This window comes from Plectrocnemia conspersa, unplaced genomic scaffold, assembly GCF_051122295.1.
Source record: "Plectrocnemia conspersa isolate PC_06_02 unplaced genomic scaffold, ASM5112229v1 ptg000001l, whole genome shotgun sequence".
Lineage (NCBI taxonomy): Eukaryota > Metazoa > Arthropoda > Insecta > Trichoptera > Polycentropodidae > Plectrocnemia > Plectrocnemia conspersa.
Window position 1 is genome coordinate 5,286,811 of NW_028277165.1, and position 15,721 is coordinate 5,302,531.

General features: G+C 31.7%; 1 protein-coding gene across 2 annotated transcripts in view; it reads left to right on the forward strand.

Annotated features, from left to right (window-relative positions):
- dve (SATB1_N and homeodomain domain-containing protein dve) overlaps positions 1-12,798 on the forward strand; it is a 153,889-nt gene extending 141,091 nt beyond the window's left edge. For both annotated transcript variants that reach the window (XM_088185454.1, XM_088185462.1), the window contains exons 5-6: positions 10,014-10,856; positions 10,934-12,798. In XM_088185454.1, coding sequence (XP_088041580.1) covers positions 10,014-10,856; positions 10,934-11,746 — 1,656 coding nt within the window. In that variant the 3' untranslated portion in view covers positions 11,747-12,798. The remainder of the gene's footprint in view (positions 1-10,013; positions 10,857-10,933) is intronic.
- Positions 12,799-15,721: the final 2,923 nt, after the last annotated feature.

Genomic DNA, 15,721 nt, shown 5'->3' on the forward strand with positions numbered 1-15,721 from the left:
GAGTTAATATTACACTATCATAAATTAAAATTATGGTAATGCAGCAATAAATCAAAATTTGGTACCGTTGTTAAACCACGAAGGCCGCCGGTTGCTCACCTCTGGCAAGAACAAGAAGTCTCGGCAAAGAAGGGGGTACTACCGCTCGGGTTAAAAGGAGTTTTAGATGTACGAGCGCTTTTGATCTTATTAATACTATGAAATAATGCTTTATAATCTTATTAAAAGCGAGGTTAGCGCTGTGATGTGCCCCGCCAATCTGCAGCCGGTGGGGTGGGCGCCACACTCTCGAGAGGGGTTAGCGCGAATCTACTAAGATCGAGATAAAATAACACAAAATAGCCGAGCGAGAGAAATGAGACAAAGGAGTGGAAAAGGAAAACACCGAGTCTGCCTTCTTATGTACATCTTTAAACGGAAAATGCGGATGTATATACAATAGGATACACCTCGTTTACGGAAAACGCCCCCCGCCGGAGGATAATATCAAGCGATTCCATCTCGAGTGTGAAATTGGCGAGAAAATTGATATTTTATTAAGCAGACTATTTGAATAGAAGTTTTCATTGAAATAATTGTGTAATTTATTATCAACTGAAGTGTACTTGATTGTTTAATATTCATGTTCAAGATGCACTGTTGAAATTCACTTATGCGAGATGTGATCAATAAAATGTATCTATTCTTTAATATAGGTAAATTTATTATATCTGAATAGTACTACTTTTTTTAATTTGTTCTCATTAGATATAATCAACTGATGTCAGTGTTTTTAACAATCCGAAAAAATATTTGTAGAATTCACTAATTGGTATAGTTTTTAATTCACTTGGCGATTTTGTCTTCATCTCCTCTATGGCCGCAAAAGGTTGTCCTTTCAATGTTCTCTATATCTGCGACAACAGAGAAAAATCGCCAATTAGTTATTTTTGTTGACAATGGTTGCTACAGAAACACAAAATTTGTTTTGAAAAAACAAAAAAGTGCTTAAAATCTAAAGTAAGAGAACCTTGACATTTGTTCAAACTTGTCATGCTTTTTTGGTACTTGCACTTTAGTGCGCTATATTAAATACGATTGAATCTTTGTTTTGACATAATCAAATGTTGATGCTTTAAATAAGTTTAATTATGGTTATTTTTCACATTTAACTGTTTTTTTATTACATTGATTTATATTCCACAATGTATTATAAAAATATATGACTAAATTGTTGAGGTGCTTCGTATTTTGAATCAACTCCTGCATTTATTGTACCTTTTCAAAAATATCAATCATGGCAGAGTTAATACATCAAACTGTCAAAAACATTCTTGGAAAGTATTTCGCAAAATCTTGATTTTTATAATGCGTCTTAGATTTTAACTGTCAAAAGATTTAAACAATACGCAACAAAAAAACAGTATATTTTATATTACTTTTTTCTTTTCAAAATATCCTGGGAAACTTTTGCAGTATATCTATTTTTATATTGTGGCTCAGATTCAAACTGTTATTAAACAAAAATAACACCAATATATTTTTTAGTATTTTTCTTTAGAGAAAATTTTAGAAAACATTTGCAGGATCTTGCGTTTTTTAATGTGATTCAGATTCAAACTGTCATTAAACCGCATTATATATATATTTATTTTTCTAGTATTTTCTTCTATGAAAAATCCTACGATATCTTTACAGGATCTTGATAATGCGATTTATATTTTTATTGTCGTAAGATTCAAATTCGTTTTTTATAGGCATTTTTCTTTTAAGAATATCAGAAAAAATACGCATAATTTTGCATAAAATTCACATTTTTTTTATAATGTAGCTTAGATTCCAACTATCATTAACCTTCATCCGTCCCTCAAATCGACTGTACACTAAAGTCCCTCGGGTCTTTTTCGACCCAGGTAGAAATTTTTGACTTAAAAGAAACAAAATGCAAATTAATTAAATTAATTTTATTAGTAACGGTAATGTTGACTGTTTACGAATAATAAAGAGCGATTTATGGGTTAATTATTTATTTATTACATACATTATAGGAAAGTGCCTTACAAATAAATCTTTTACAATATTTACATTCTAATGCATGTATATTGTCCGATTTTAGGCAAATGTGACATCTACCTTTTTTTTGAACACGTATCCTTGCTGTTGGTACTACTAAAGGAGATGTAGTTGTGCATTTTTGTTCTAATATAAATTGTTGTCTTTTATCAATAATTTGCCCACGGTTTCAATGAAAATTCTCCTTTGATAATTTTTTTTTATATTCCAATCTGGATAAACTCATGTAAATATAATAAATGCATTTGATATAGATATATCTAATATATTGGCAAAAAAGTAATTGGTCATCTATTTGTTTTTCTTCGAGTACTGTAATTGGCTATTTTTGTCTAAGGTATCAACTCCTCCTTTCGTTGCATTATAATCTAATATAATGTTAGGTTTATTTTCAGAACCACCTGACAATTCCTTCGTTATGTGAAGAGTGCTCTGAAGAACAACACATTTCTTTTTTTTAGGAATGTATGACACTAAAGATGTATTCTTTGTAAATGCAAATTTTGAAGTAAAAATTGCTTTGCCTTTTACTTCGAGCAATACGGGTGGAATTGACGTTTTATTTTTTTGAATAGTGCCAATCATAGTATTTTTTTTTTATAAGTAACATTTGACCTTGTTCATAAGAAGTGAAAAAGTAGTCAACTGTTACATTTCTCCCATCAAGTTGTTGACACAAATCTAAAACCGCTCGCCTTCCTTGATTCCTTTCAGGTGCTTCACCAGCTACTTTTCCAGTGTATATATCTATATTCCAAACATAACTATTTTTGCTAGCACCCAAAATTGAATCCCATATTTAGCCGGCTTTTTTGGCATGTATTGTCGAAACGGAATTGTATGAAATCAATTGCTCATCGATTATTACATTTTCGCCCAGATTATAAAGGTATGGTAGTATTTCAACCCATTTATTCTAAAGTTCTCGAATTGGGGCTAATTTGTCAGTATTTCTTCTAGCAGCTCGTGTACTACGATCATCAAATCGAATGACTCGATATAATTTTGAATCGTTTTAGTGACATAGTAGCCCTGAATATATGTCGACCCTTTGTTTCGTGCCATAAATTTTCCAAATACTCATTATTCAATTTATATATACCAGCTAACAACAAAAGTCCAATATATGCATCCAATTTGATAATATCAATATTTTGCAATCCTCTTTATACGCGATTTCCTTCCAAAATGGTATTTTGAATAATAATAGTTTTTATAGAATTTGTAAACAATAATTGAAATGCAGAGTTCTGTTGATATGCGAGAAACAGCATACCTTGTGATTCCAGTGGTAGTTCTAATCATGTTTGATGATGATTGACGGCTATGTTAAAGGCTTTGATCGCTATTTAATACCTTTATCTTTAGAAAGATATGATGTAGATCCAGGAGGTACATCATCTATGTCACTATCAGAAGTTTCAGTCAATTCTTCAATATGATCTGACGTCTCTGAGCAGGTATCATTTCCCGATGAAAATTCAAGTAAATTATCTTCTATTATAATCACTTCAAAAGAGTATTTCTTAGAAGGTGATAAACAATAAACATCTGTTTGCGCCGGGAATTCCAATAATTTGACCTAAAATAGACTTGGGTCATTTTCGACCCGAGGGACTTAAGTGTTACTTTTTTTACAAGAGATAATCCAGGTAACATATTTATTTTTTCTTTTCAAAAATTAGTTTATTATCTCAACAAAATCAAAGTCACGAAATTACAGATATGTAGTATTATTATTTTAAGATATATTTGCAAAACAAAATCGCTTCGGGTCGAAAAAGACCCGAGGGACGGATGAAGGTTAAACAATTAAAAAGCAATATTATAGTATTTTTTCTTTTGAGAAAATCCAAAAAAAATTTGCAAGATCTTTCGATTTTTAATGTAATTCAGATTCAAACTGTCATTAAAAAAATCATATGTTTAATAATATTTTCCTTTTTTTTAAATATTCTACTAAAATTTCGCAGTAACTTGCTGTGTTTAATGTGATTAAGATGCAAAATGTCTTTAAACAGCAACATAAAATACAAGGTATTTCATAACATTTTTTCTCTTAAGAAGATCGCAAAAAAATCGCAATATCTTATAATTGAGTTCAGATTAAATAAAACATAACGATACATTTTATAGTATTTTAGATTTGAATAAAATCCAAAGAAAAGTTCGCAGGAACTTGATTTTCATGTTATGATTATATGTCAAAAAATTAAAACTGTGACAAAGCAAAAAAAATGTATTTAAAATGTATTTTTTTAAGAATATCCAAGAAAACTTTTGCATTTTTATTATGTGGTTTATGTTCAGAGTGACATTAAATAACAAAAAAGCAATATTTTATAGTATTTTTCCTTTCGAGGATCCTCAAATCTTTTTGCAGGATCTTGAAATGTCTAATGTAATTCAGATTCAAACAGTCAAAAGATTTAAACCGTCATTAATAAAAAATCGATATGTTTAATAGAATTTTCCTTTTTTTAAATATTCTACTAAAGTTTCGCAGTAACTTGCTTTGATTCAAAATGTCTTTAAACAACAAAAAATACAATGTATTTCTCTTTTAAGAAAATCCCAAAAAGACATTATTTTTTTAATTTAGTTCAGATTCAAAGTGTCATTAAATAAAAAAAAAACGATATATTTTATAGTATTTTAGATTTTAATGAAATCCTAAAAAAATCGCAAGAACTTGATTTTTATATTGTGATCTAGATATGATCTGTCAACTGATATTCAAGTTGTCATTAAATAATAAAAAAACAATATGTGTTTTAGTATTTTAGATTTTAATAAGATCCTAAGAAAAATTCGCTGGAACTTGATTTTCACATTGTGATAGATATGATCAATCGGTAACCCTTAATTAACCCTTGCCTTTAAACATGCCAGTTTTGGCACAAAACAAAAAATAATTTATTTATTAGTATTTTTTCAGAATATCCCAGAAAAATTCTGCAGAGTCTTGATTTTTATTATGTGATTCAAGTTCAAAGTTGCGTTAAGAAAAAAATAACAGTATATTTTTATGGTATTTTCCCATTTAAGATAATTCTAGGAAAATTTTGCAAACCTTGTTTTTTATATTGTCATTATTAAAAAAACACAAAATATTATTATTATCATTATTAAAAAAACACAAAATATTTAATATCAATATTTAAATATTTAATAGCATATTTTATAATTTAATTCAGATGCAATCAGTCATTAAGTAACATCAAATAACAATACATTTAATAGAATTTTTTTCTTTCAAAACGATCAATGAAAAATTCCGACGGATGTTGATTTTAGTAATCTGGTATAAATTCATAAAGCTTTAAATTACCGTTTAACAAAAAAAAAATATATATTACAGTACTTATTTTTTGAAAATATCATAGGAAAATTTTTCATGATTTTTATTTTTATGATGTGATTCAGATTATAAAAATAAAAACACTAACTACAAAAAAATACATTTTGTAGTATATTTTATTTTGAGAAAATCTTAGGAAAATTGAGCAGAATCCTGATTTTAATAATGTGGCTCAGATTCAAACTGTCATTAAACAAAAAAAAACAATATATTTTATAGTATTTTCCCTTTTAAGAATATAACAGGAAAATTTGCCTGGATCTTACTTTTTATAAAATGATTTATATTTAAACTACCAACAGATTCACACTCTTTAATATATGTTATTACTCTTATAAAAAAATTTCAGAAAAAAGTTGCAATATCTTTATTTTTATAATGTGGTTCAGATTAAAAATGTTTAAAATCAACAATATTCATCTTTGAGAAGATGCAGGGATTTTTTTCAGTATCATGCTATATGGTGTTACAGCAATTTTTTGTGGCACTCTATAGAATATTGACTACTACATATTAAATACCGCTAATCATAAATAGCAAATTTTAAAAAGTTACGAAAAAATCAAATTAGCAATAAGTAGCAACATGCCAATTAAAATTTAATCAAAAAATATAGACGATAAAGTAATAAATGCGTTAAGCATATAAATATGTATTTTAATTTATCGGTTAGGTTAAAACATTTTTACAATCAATCAGTACTGCGTTAGTTGTTACATAAACTTAAAAAATTACAACCGAACCAACTGTACAGATTTACGCGGTGGCTTATGTGATTGTGTGTTTAGTGTTGTGCGCATATTATGAAATTAAAAAACAAAACGCTAATCTTGGGTAATTTATTATAAAGATAATGAATTGCGGTATACACGGGCAGATTTATTAAGCGATATGAATTAGGCAGGTTGGTAGACAAAGCACTGCTGCTTAGGCGACAAACAGATAAGGCACCCGCGTTATGCCCGGGGCGCTCAACCATCGGTTGTCGATTCGATTCTCCAATAACCCGAGAAGAACGTAATCAACTTTGGCTGAACCGAAAGTTTAACCCTATCTATCATCTACTGATTATAAGTGTGTATTTTCATCGAATTTTCGTATAAAATCGTTCTTAGCACAATCTCATTAAATTTTGCATAATGTATACATTATGATATAATATATATTTTTCAGTGAAAAAGTTTTTATTGAGATACAATTTGTTTTAATTCACAATTTAGAGTTTAAAAAATACATCAGAATGCGATTGTAGCAATTATCATACACCTAGAATATGCAATATGTATATATAAAGCATTCAGTAGCAAAAAAAAAATATGACATATTCTATAACTAGTACATCACTTAATTTAAATGATGACATGCTTCATCGCACAGAAGTGGTAACCGTTTTGTGTGCACTATTTAAAGCGGATAACAGGTTCTATCAGTCTATAAAAAAACATATGCAATAAAACTTCAAAGATGTAGGGATTTTTTGCGATACGTCATGCTTTGGTCTGGTTGCAGAATAATTCGTCTTATTGTAAAAAAATATATTTATAACAGTTTCTAAATAAAAACTGAACTTATTGGCATCAATCATTAAGTTATTCGCTAAAGCTTTTATGGAGTATTGAGGGTATTTTAATTCTGGATATTAAAAAAATGTTATTTATTCTATGTAGTTACCCTATACTTCCAAAATCAACGTTTTAGATTGGAATAAGGGTTTAATTTACGACAATGCTTTAAGAAGTGCGCGCACCGCGTAAATTTTATCAGTGATTAGCACGCGTTATGTAGACTTACGACATTTACGATATAGTTCTCGCTCATAAATTCATAAGTTGCATATTTTATCTAAAGACCACAAACGTTGCTTACTCGTCCGAGATTTGGACTTGGAGCAAATAGCCTTATCTTAAGAAGGCAAACATGCCAATCTACGCGGATGAGTAAAATTTTCCATGGCGAAAACGAACAATACATCACGCTTTATCTCGATTGGGCAACTATATTTAAATCCGAGGACACTTTCAGAGTTGATTCACACTGTTTTCAGAAAACTTATCGCAAAATATCACGTAGGTTTCTTAAAAAAGTTATATTCATTATTACTACATTTAAATATATGAATATATATATTTAAAAAAATATTATAATTACATGATATGTTTCGGCAAAATATTTTTGGCATCATCAGGAGATTTTTATTTATAAAAATATATTTTTTTTATTGCATACGAATTGCGATCTAATTGTTATGAAAATTTATTGATCCTAAATATAATATTTCATAATTTCTCAAATCATTTAAAATACTTATCTCAAACTTTACGCCTCCACTAAATTAATAAAGATCTCATAAAATCCCTTCTCGGCGAAAAGCTGATCCTTTATTCAATTATAAATCATAACTTAGTTGATTTACCGTCTCGTTTTTATTTTATGCTTTACTCGTTATACGCTCGAGTTTCATCCTGGCGCTATACATACACACAATCGTGTGCTATATATAATATGTATTAAAAAGGCAAAAGACGTGGAAACTCGCGCTGCCGTAGGAATTAGGCCCGTAATATATTATGATTATGGGGGATGTGTTGCAAAACACAGAGATTAAAATATGATAAATATTTGCCACCCGCCGGCCCTGCGCTGGTAGTATAACAGACTAAGAGAATTATCTGCGAAGCGATACATTATCTGGCGAGCGACACGTCAGAAAAGAAATCCTATAAACTCACATTATGTTTACGTGATATCTCATAAGCTTTTGGAAGACTTGGAAGACAGTTGCCCAAAAAGAGTAAATAATTAAATAGCAATCCGGCGCCTGACGGCTATTAGTCGCGTGATCTGGTCGTAAATAGCACTCGTTGAAGATTAAGGTGTTGACAATTTAATTTATGGTGCCCATAATCTTATAAGTTAATATTATGTGGCAAGTTTGATTTTAAATTTTATAAAATAGAAAAAGAAATGAATACCAATATACATAATTATTTGTATTTATATACTCTGATTTTATGCATATCTTATTATATAATTATATATTTAAATAAAAAAATAGTACTAGTGACACCTCTTGATCAAAATTATAACTAAATTATATATCGATGATATTAAAATATCTAGAGACATCTATATAAATACGTACGTATTAATAATTATTTTAAAATAAAATAAAGTAGAAATATTTTTTTCTATAATATTTAATTTAACACAGTTTAGTTAAAATATTGTTTCATTATAATCAATTTTATTGAATAATAAAAAGTGCCTAAAAAGAGGTTTAATGTTTTTATATATTTTTTTGAACGCTTATTATTTATTGCAATAATTATATAACTTAAAATTGTACTTATTGAATAGTATCATCAAACATCCTCTTTTTAGAACTCCTTAGTGATACATATTTTCAGCTTATAATGTTTAAAAAAACAATAAGCACTGCCAGTTTCATACTAACTTTAATAAATCCCATAATTTCATTTCATCTGATTTTAAAAAGGACACAGCAAAAAAATACCTAAGGAAATAATGCATTAAACAGGGAAAAGAATCGTCATTCTCAGATATGCGCCTTTTTCTATATCTGTAAGATAACAAAAAAGTTTTTGACGAGCTAATTTGGCAAAAGCTGAGAAAAAACATTTTTAATTACTGCCTACTGACTGTGATTTCTCATCTTTTGTCACAGTGTATTTTTTCTCACTCTTTTTATTCCAGCTATATTTTATAATAAAGCACAATCTAACTATAAAAATAATATTAATAACAAACACTACAACGATGTTGCACTTTTTATCACAAAGATAATACATATATCATATTTTTATATCAAATTTTATTTACATTTTACCATCTTTTTTATTTTCAATTAAAATTAAAAACGTCTAATACAAGAAAATACATATTTTAAAATTAAGTACAAGTTTCTGGTTTATATTTATTTTTTAGATTATAAAAATAAAAAATAATACTATTTATAAATATTTTTTAAAATATAAATAAGACCATTAACTGAGGAACTGGACCAACTAAAAATTAAATTAATGTCTCATAAAAGAATATATGTTAAGTCGTACTCATTGATTGTGAATATTAGTCGGTTATATAATTTTGCATAATATTTTAATATTATTTTTGATATAATTACGTTATTAATTAATTATTTTTTTGTCTAAACTTGAGAAAGGTTTGTTATATTTTATATATATATAAAATAATTTTACTTTTGCTTGAGCTTAAGCTAAAACTAATTTTTGTATTTTAAATAATGTAATTTTATTCACTCAACGTGTATAATTTAAGCACAATATAGTATATGTATAAACGCACCTGAAGCACCCGAAGATCGTACACAAACTTTTCGGTCCAAGTTTTCGGCTTACCCGCGAGATTAACTTGTCCCGTGGATACCTGAGATTTTAGACCACAGTTTGTGCCACCCAGTACACTCAATTACCAAACTTAAAAGACATTAAAACATTAATCCTCTTAACCGAAGAGGTGACTCCGGTTCTCTGTGTGTCCAAAGGATTATCTTTTTGTCAAATAAGAATTATTAGCATCGTCACAAATAAACAGAAACAAATTTTCCTCTTTGTTACAGGCGACCCTATCTCAGATCTGCAGGGGATCTTCTCTGCCTCCGAGCCGGCACAGCTTCCACGAGCTAAACGAAGATACTAAGAGGAAATTTGAGCAATGGTGGAACGCTCAAGTCATTCCACGTCCGGTTCAATATAGTCCTAGACAGCAGCCGTCTCCGATAACAAAAATGGAGAGACCGCCGTCTCTTGGAACGATTCCCGATCACGTCCATCCAGCTTTACAAACAGTTCAAAGTCAATATCCGACTCAAAAAACGCGAATGCGTACCAGCTTTGATCCTGAACTGGAACTACCCAAATTACAAAGATGGTTCGCTGATAATCAGCATCCGAGTAGACAGCAGATACAGCATTATGTCCGAGAGCTCAACAATCTCGAATCGCGCAGAGGAAGAAAACCATTGGATGTGAATAACGTAGTGTATTGGTTTAAGAACGCTAGAGCTGCACAAAAGAGGGCCGAACTCAGAAACGTAGGACCAGGAGGATTATCTTGTCATTTATCCTTAAACGGTTACAATAGCAGCAGTCATAGTCCGCCAAATGGAGCTATGATGATGTCGCATGATGCTTATTTATCATCCGATAGACTGATGGATCACAATTCCATGAAGAGTCCGCTTTCGATTAGTCCTGGAAGGGGACATCCAATGTCGATGATATCTGAGGATAACTTATCTAATGGAGGATCTGATGTTGAAGATGACGATATGATGGATACTCAAAGGGACGATGAGCGACCTGAGACTCCAGATGCGCCTCTTTCTTTGATTACATCCAAAAAAGAAGTTGAACCAGAGCCAGAGCGTCGAGAATCGCCCAAACCTCCGGATATACCCAAGGTTCAATTATTTACATATTTGATTATATTTATGACGCATTAATCTATGTGGTATTTATTGAAATATTTTTCTTTCAGATAGACGACATAAAGCAAGAGCCAATGAGCGACGAAGCATCGAAACCACAAGATTTATCACCGACACATTTTCCGATTAATAATAATAATAATCACGTAGATAATAACAACGGTAAGAATGCTCAAGAGAATAATATATCTGAAGATGAAGAAGAGGAAGATCCGGATCATGAACATTTGGATGATGAAGGCAAATCTGGGAGGCGATTGAGCGAAGAATCTCTGCAAACTATGCATCCTAGTAGAGTCGCTGATATGAATAGGCAGAGGATGAGATCTTTTCGTAGTCCTAGTCCTACAGAAATGATCAACAGCGGAGCTTTGGTACCTAGGTATCCTCCAGGTACAAATCTAGATAAATTGACAGCGGCGGGGTTTCCATTAGTTCCAAATTCAATGTTTAGTCATAGCATTATGTATATGAGTCATTACATTCCTGGTTTATCTCACGGTGGGCATAACATTCCAAGTTCTCCTCCTGGTTCTAGCGGATTGAATCTTTCAGCTTTAGCTGCTAGTGCAGCAGATGAGCGTCGCAAGAGAAATAGAACTTTCATTGATCCTGTAACAGAAGTTCCGAGATTGGAGCAGTGGTTTTCGCTCAACACTCACCCTTCGCACAATCTGATAATGAAGTACACCGAAGAACTTAATCGAATGCCATACAGGCAAAAGTTTCCTAGGCTAGAATCAAAGAATGTGCAGTTTTGGTTCAAGAACAGAAGGGCTAAATGCAAGCGTTTAAAGATGTCTTTATATGAACCAGGACCTCCTAGTTCCATGCCACAATATCACGTCAACGATCGCGATTAATTATTTAATTATAAACTCAATTGCGTATAAGTTTTTGAAGCTCAATTTACAGTATGTGATTACGCAAAATGTAAAATTTGTATATTATTATGTGTATTTGACGTTATATGATATATCCTTAGAGTTATTATTAATTTTAATCGCATTATTGTTAAAGCCAAATTTGGCGTTGTAATTTTTTCTAGATATGGTACTTAATAATACCTATGTTATTACAAATATATTATAAAAATGTGCAAAATGTGTTAAACCAAAGATCTTGTCGCTTGTTGTTAAATATTTAAATCCAACGCTATGATATTATTAATATATGTTTCTAGTTATAATTAACTGTTAAAGCGTTAGTTAATGAATATTTAAAAAAAAAGCATCCTTAAAAAGGAGACTGCTCATTTGTGTATTTAATATATTGTATAATACAATAATTAAAATGTATGCGAAATATAAAAATTATATATTATATAAAATCGCGCAATACAGCCCAAAACATAACTGAAAAATATATATGTATATATATATAAATATAAAATCTATTACTTAAAAATAGAATGAATTGTTTAATATGTTTTAATCATTAAATAAAAATACCCCACCGTTTATTATTATCAAAAATATTTATATTTTTTCAAGCATTTATTCATTTTACCTTAGTTCAATTCCATAATTTGTAAAAATGTTTTTTTTTTGTTGTTGTTCGTTTCTATTGTATATTTTTTTTGTAAAATATCTATTGATGTAAATATATATTTAATAATAATTTTAATTGTAATATTTATCGAACGGTTAGCAATTTATTAATACGTTGGTTGCTTAAATGTACTATACACAATCGGTATGTAATCGAAACTCGAACCATTCCTAAGTGTATTTGTATTATATTATTATATATATATATATGGTAATTATAAACAAAATTATGTATATTTAAAGGATGCCATATTGTTTTTTTGTTGTGTTTTTATTGTGTTAATTAATAAGTTCTTCATTGGTCGCTAATGAACTTTTATCAAATATGCTAAAAACATAATATTTGTAAAATAAAAAGATCTGATATGTGATTTAATATGTCGTTTTAATTACTCCTCAAGATTTTTTGACTTTACAGGCAAAATAAACGTCAGTTGCTCTTTTATACTTTTGATTCGAGTCGTTTCTGGCGAATCAGAGATGCAGAAATTGGTTAGCCAATTGCATTGCTTGCATATATTCGAACGAAATATGTTCACGCCTTGAATAATTAAAATTGCAAGGTAAATGCATTATTAAATTTATTAGTTACTATAACGGTTTTTACCTTTTGTCTATTGCATGTTTACGAACAAAGGAATAGTTTTTATAAGTCATTGCGAGCGGATAGTTATAGTATCTGTACAATAGTGCTTGTTTCAATGTTAAGTTAGGCAATTGTATGCTCTTATTAATATTAGACCTTTTGTCGAAACGCGTTACTATTTCCTTTTCAAGTGTTCTAAATTGTCAAATGGCTTGATAGACCTCCCACAAATATGTCACAAGCTTTGGATGAAAAATATTAATCCACTATAGTATATTTTTTATTAAAACTGTTATTAAATCAGTGACTTATATTTTATTAATTATAAATTATTAATACAAATAAAAATCAATTATTGTCACTATGTGCGACTCAGCTAAATAATTATTTTTAATTATAAATTGCAATATTTATCTGCAAGATTTGTAAAATCTAGAAAAACCTAATCTAACCTAATACAATTATAGCTATGTAATCGGGCGACTCTGCTCTGTGGAGCTTCTGTCCCGTCTATTTATATACCGAACGGGAATATTAATAATTTATTGTTACCTGTCGCCACAGTACTCCCCCTGGAGTAATTTGGATAAAATTACGATATGTTTTCGTATGTGTTGTTGTGGCGAAGAAGGCGATGGTCGTGGCAGCGGCAGGAGGATAGCGTGATCGGCGAAGAAGGCGATGGTCGTGGCTGCAGTAGGTGGATAGCGTGGTCGGCGAAGATGTGTTGTTGTGGCGATGAAGAAGAGTCTCCATGTGACTGCGGAGCTGTGTAGCACCCGGATGTCCGGTCGGCCGAGGAACTGATTTCTTATTCCAGGGCCGCGTCTACAGGAAGCTCTGCGCAGCTGAGTTGCGATGCAGCGTGGTTGGCGAAGATGTGTTGTTGTGGCGATGGAGAAGAGTCTCCATGTGACTGCGGAGCTGTGTAGCACCCGGATGTCCGGTCGGCCGAGGAACTGATTTCTAATTCCAGGGCCACGTCTACAGGAAGCTCTGCGCAGCTGAGTTGCGATGCAGCGTGGTCGGCGAAGAAGGCGATGGTCATGGCTGCGGCAGGAGGATAGCGTGGTCGGTGTCCGTGCTCGTACCGGCCCCATCCAGAATTTCTGCGTTAGTCTTCCGTCTGAGACATCAGAACGCAAAATTGTTATCCAAATTCACGTCGGTAGTTCAACAGTTTGCGGGTCGATGTTGTTGTTGACGGAGCTGGTCATGATCAGAAGGTTGCGTGTTCATATCACGTCGCAGGTTACCAGTGTGGGGGTTGAGTCGTCTGGTGCTGGAGCTCGTGCTCACATCGGGTTGTCACCAGTGTGGGGGTCGTGTCGTCTGGTGCTGGAGCTCGTGCTCACGTCGGGTTGTCACCAGTAGTCGCCCTACGGGTGCGTGACGGCGCCGGGTGCTTCCTGGGCCGCGTGGTCGGCGGCGGCGACTGTCAGCGGCGACGGTGGCTGACGATGGCGGCACGTAGTCGGGGCTGCGGCAAGTAGTCGGCGGAAGCGGCGAGGGCGTGAGCGGAGCCAGTAGTCGAGTCTCGTAATGTAATTGGGCGACTCTGCTCTGTGGAGCTTCTGTCCGTCTATTTATATACCGAACGGGAATATTAATAATTTATTGTTACCTGTCGCCACAATGTTTTAACTATTATTACAACTAAATTTATTTATTCAATAATTAATCACGATATTCATCCATGAAATTAGGAATGTCATGATTAGCAATTAAAACACTTTTCTTTCCACGATTAGATGGATTAACTTATAATATTATTTATAAAAAGGGCAGTTCAATTTATGATACAGCGCTAAAACCATTTAGGAATTATGGGATTGCTTCGTTAAAATATACAATATATAAATCAGAAAACATACATACGCCCATGCATTCAAGTTTATCCTTAAAGAGACTGTTTCTGACCTACCTTAGCGGCCAACTGTAATTCGATTCTACCCTTTTGTAATTGGTCGTTTCACTAAACAAAGGCGAACGATGAAATCTACCACGGAGAGGGGCATACATATAAATACTGGATATAAATATAAGTTTGACTGAATATAAACATTTTTCACCAGTATATATTTCTACTAGCAAAAATATAATTTAACTGATAGACGCTAGTGAAATTATAATCTGTTTTAAAATGTCTATAAAAATAAATTTTCTTAATAAAGCACATCTAAACCGAATTTTGACCAATAGGAGAGGGCAAAAAATATCTCTTCTCAGAAGTCAAAAATTCACGTCAAAAGCAATAAAATCGTGTCGGCGCCGGTGTAGTGGGAACGCTCGGTAAGAGCGGATTGTGTCAATTGTATGCCTTTTAGTGTCGGATATTGCCATATTTTGTCATTTTCTCGATCCAGTTCGCCATTAGATGGGGATATTTAAGCTAGAAAAACTTCCACTAAGGATCTCAGAATCGCTTTTGAGAGCAAATGAAGGTTTTCTCAACACTTCTGCAATAAATCTCCCAAGATGCTTGGTTGGTTGTGAGGAACTCTTTTCACTTTGCAGCATTTTTGAATCGGAATCCCTGAATAACTAAATAATCCATCTTAATTATTGATCTATTTAATGTCTGCTACGAGGAGCTGGTCCGGTTCGTTTCATTTGTTTTTTTCTTACTGTGAATTATTTTTTGTGTGTATTTTTAATATTTTGCCTATCGTGCCGAATGAAAATAATATTTTATGTCACGA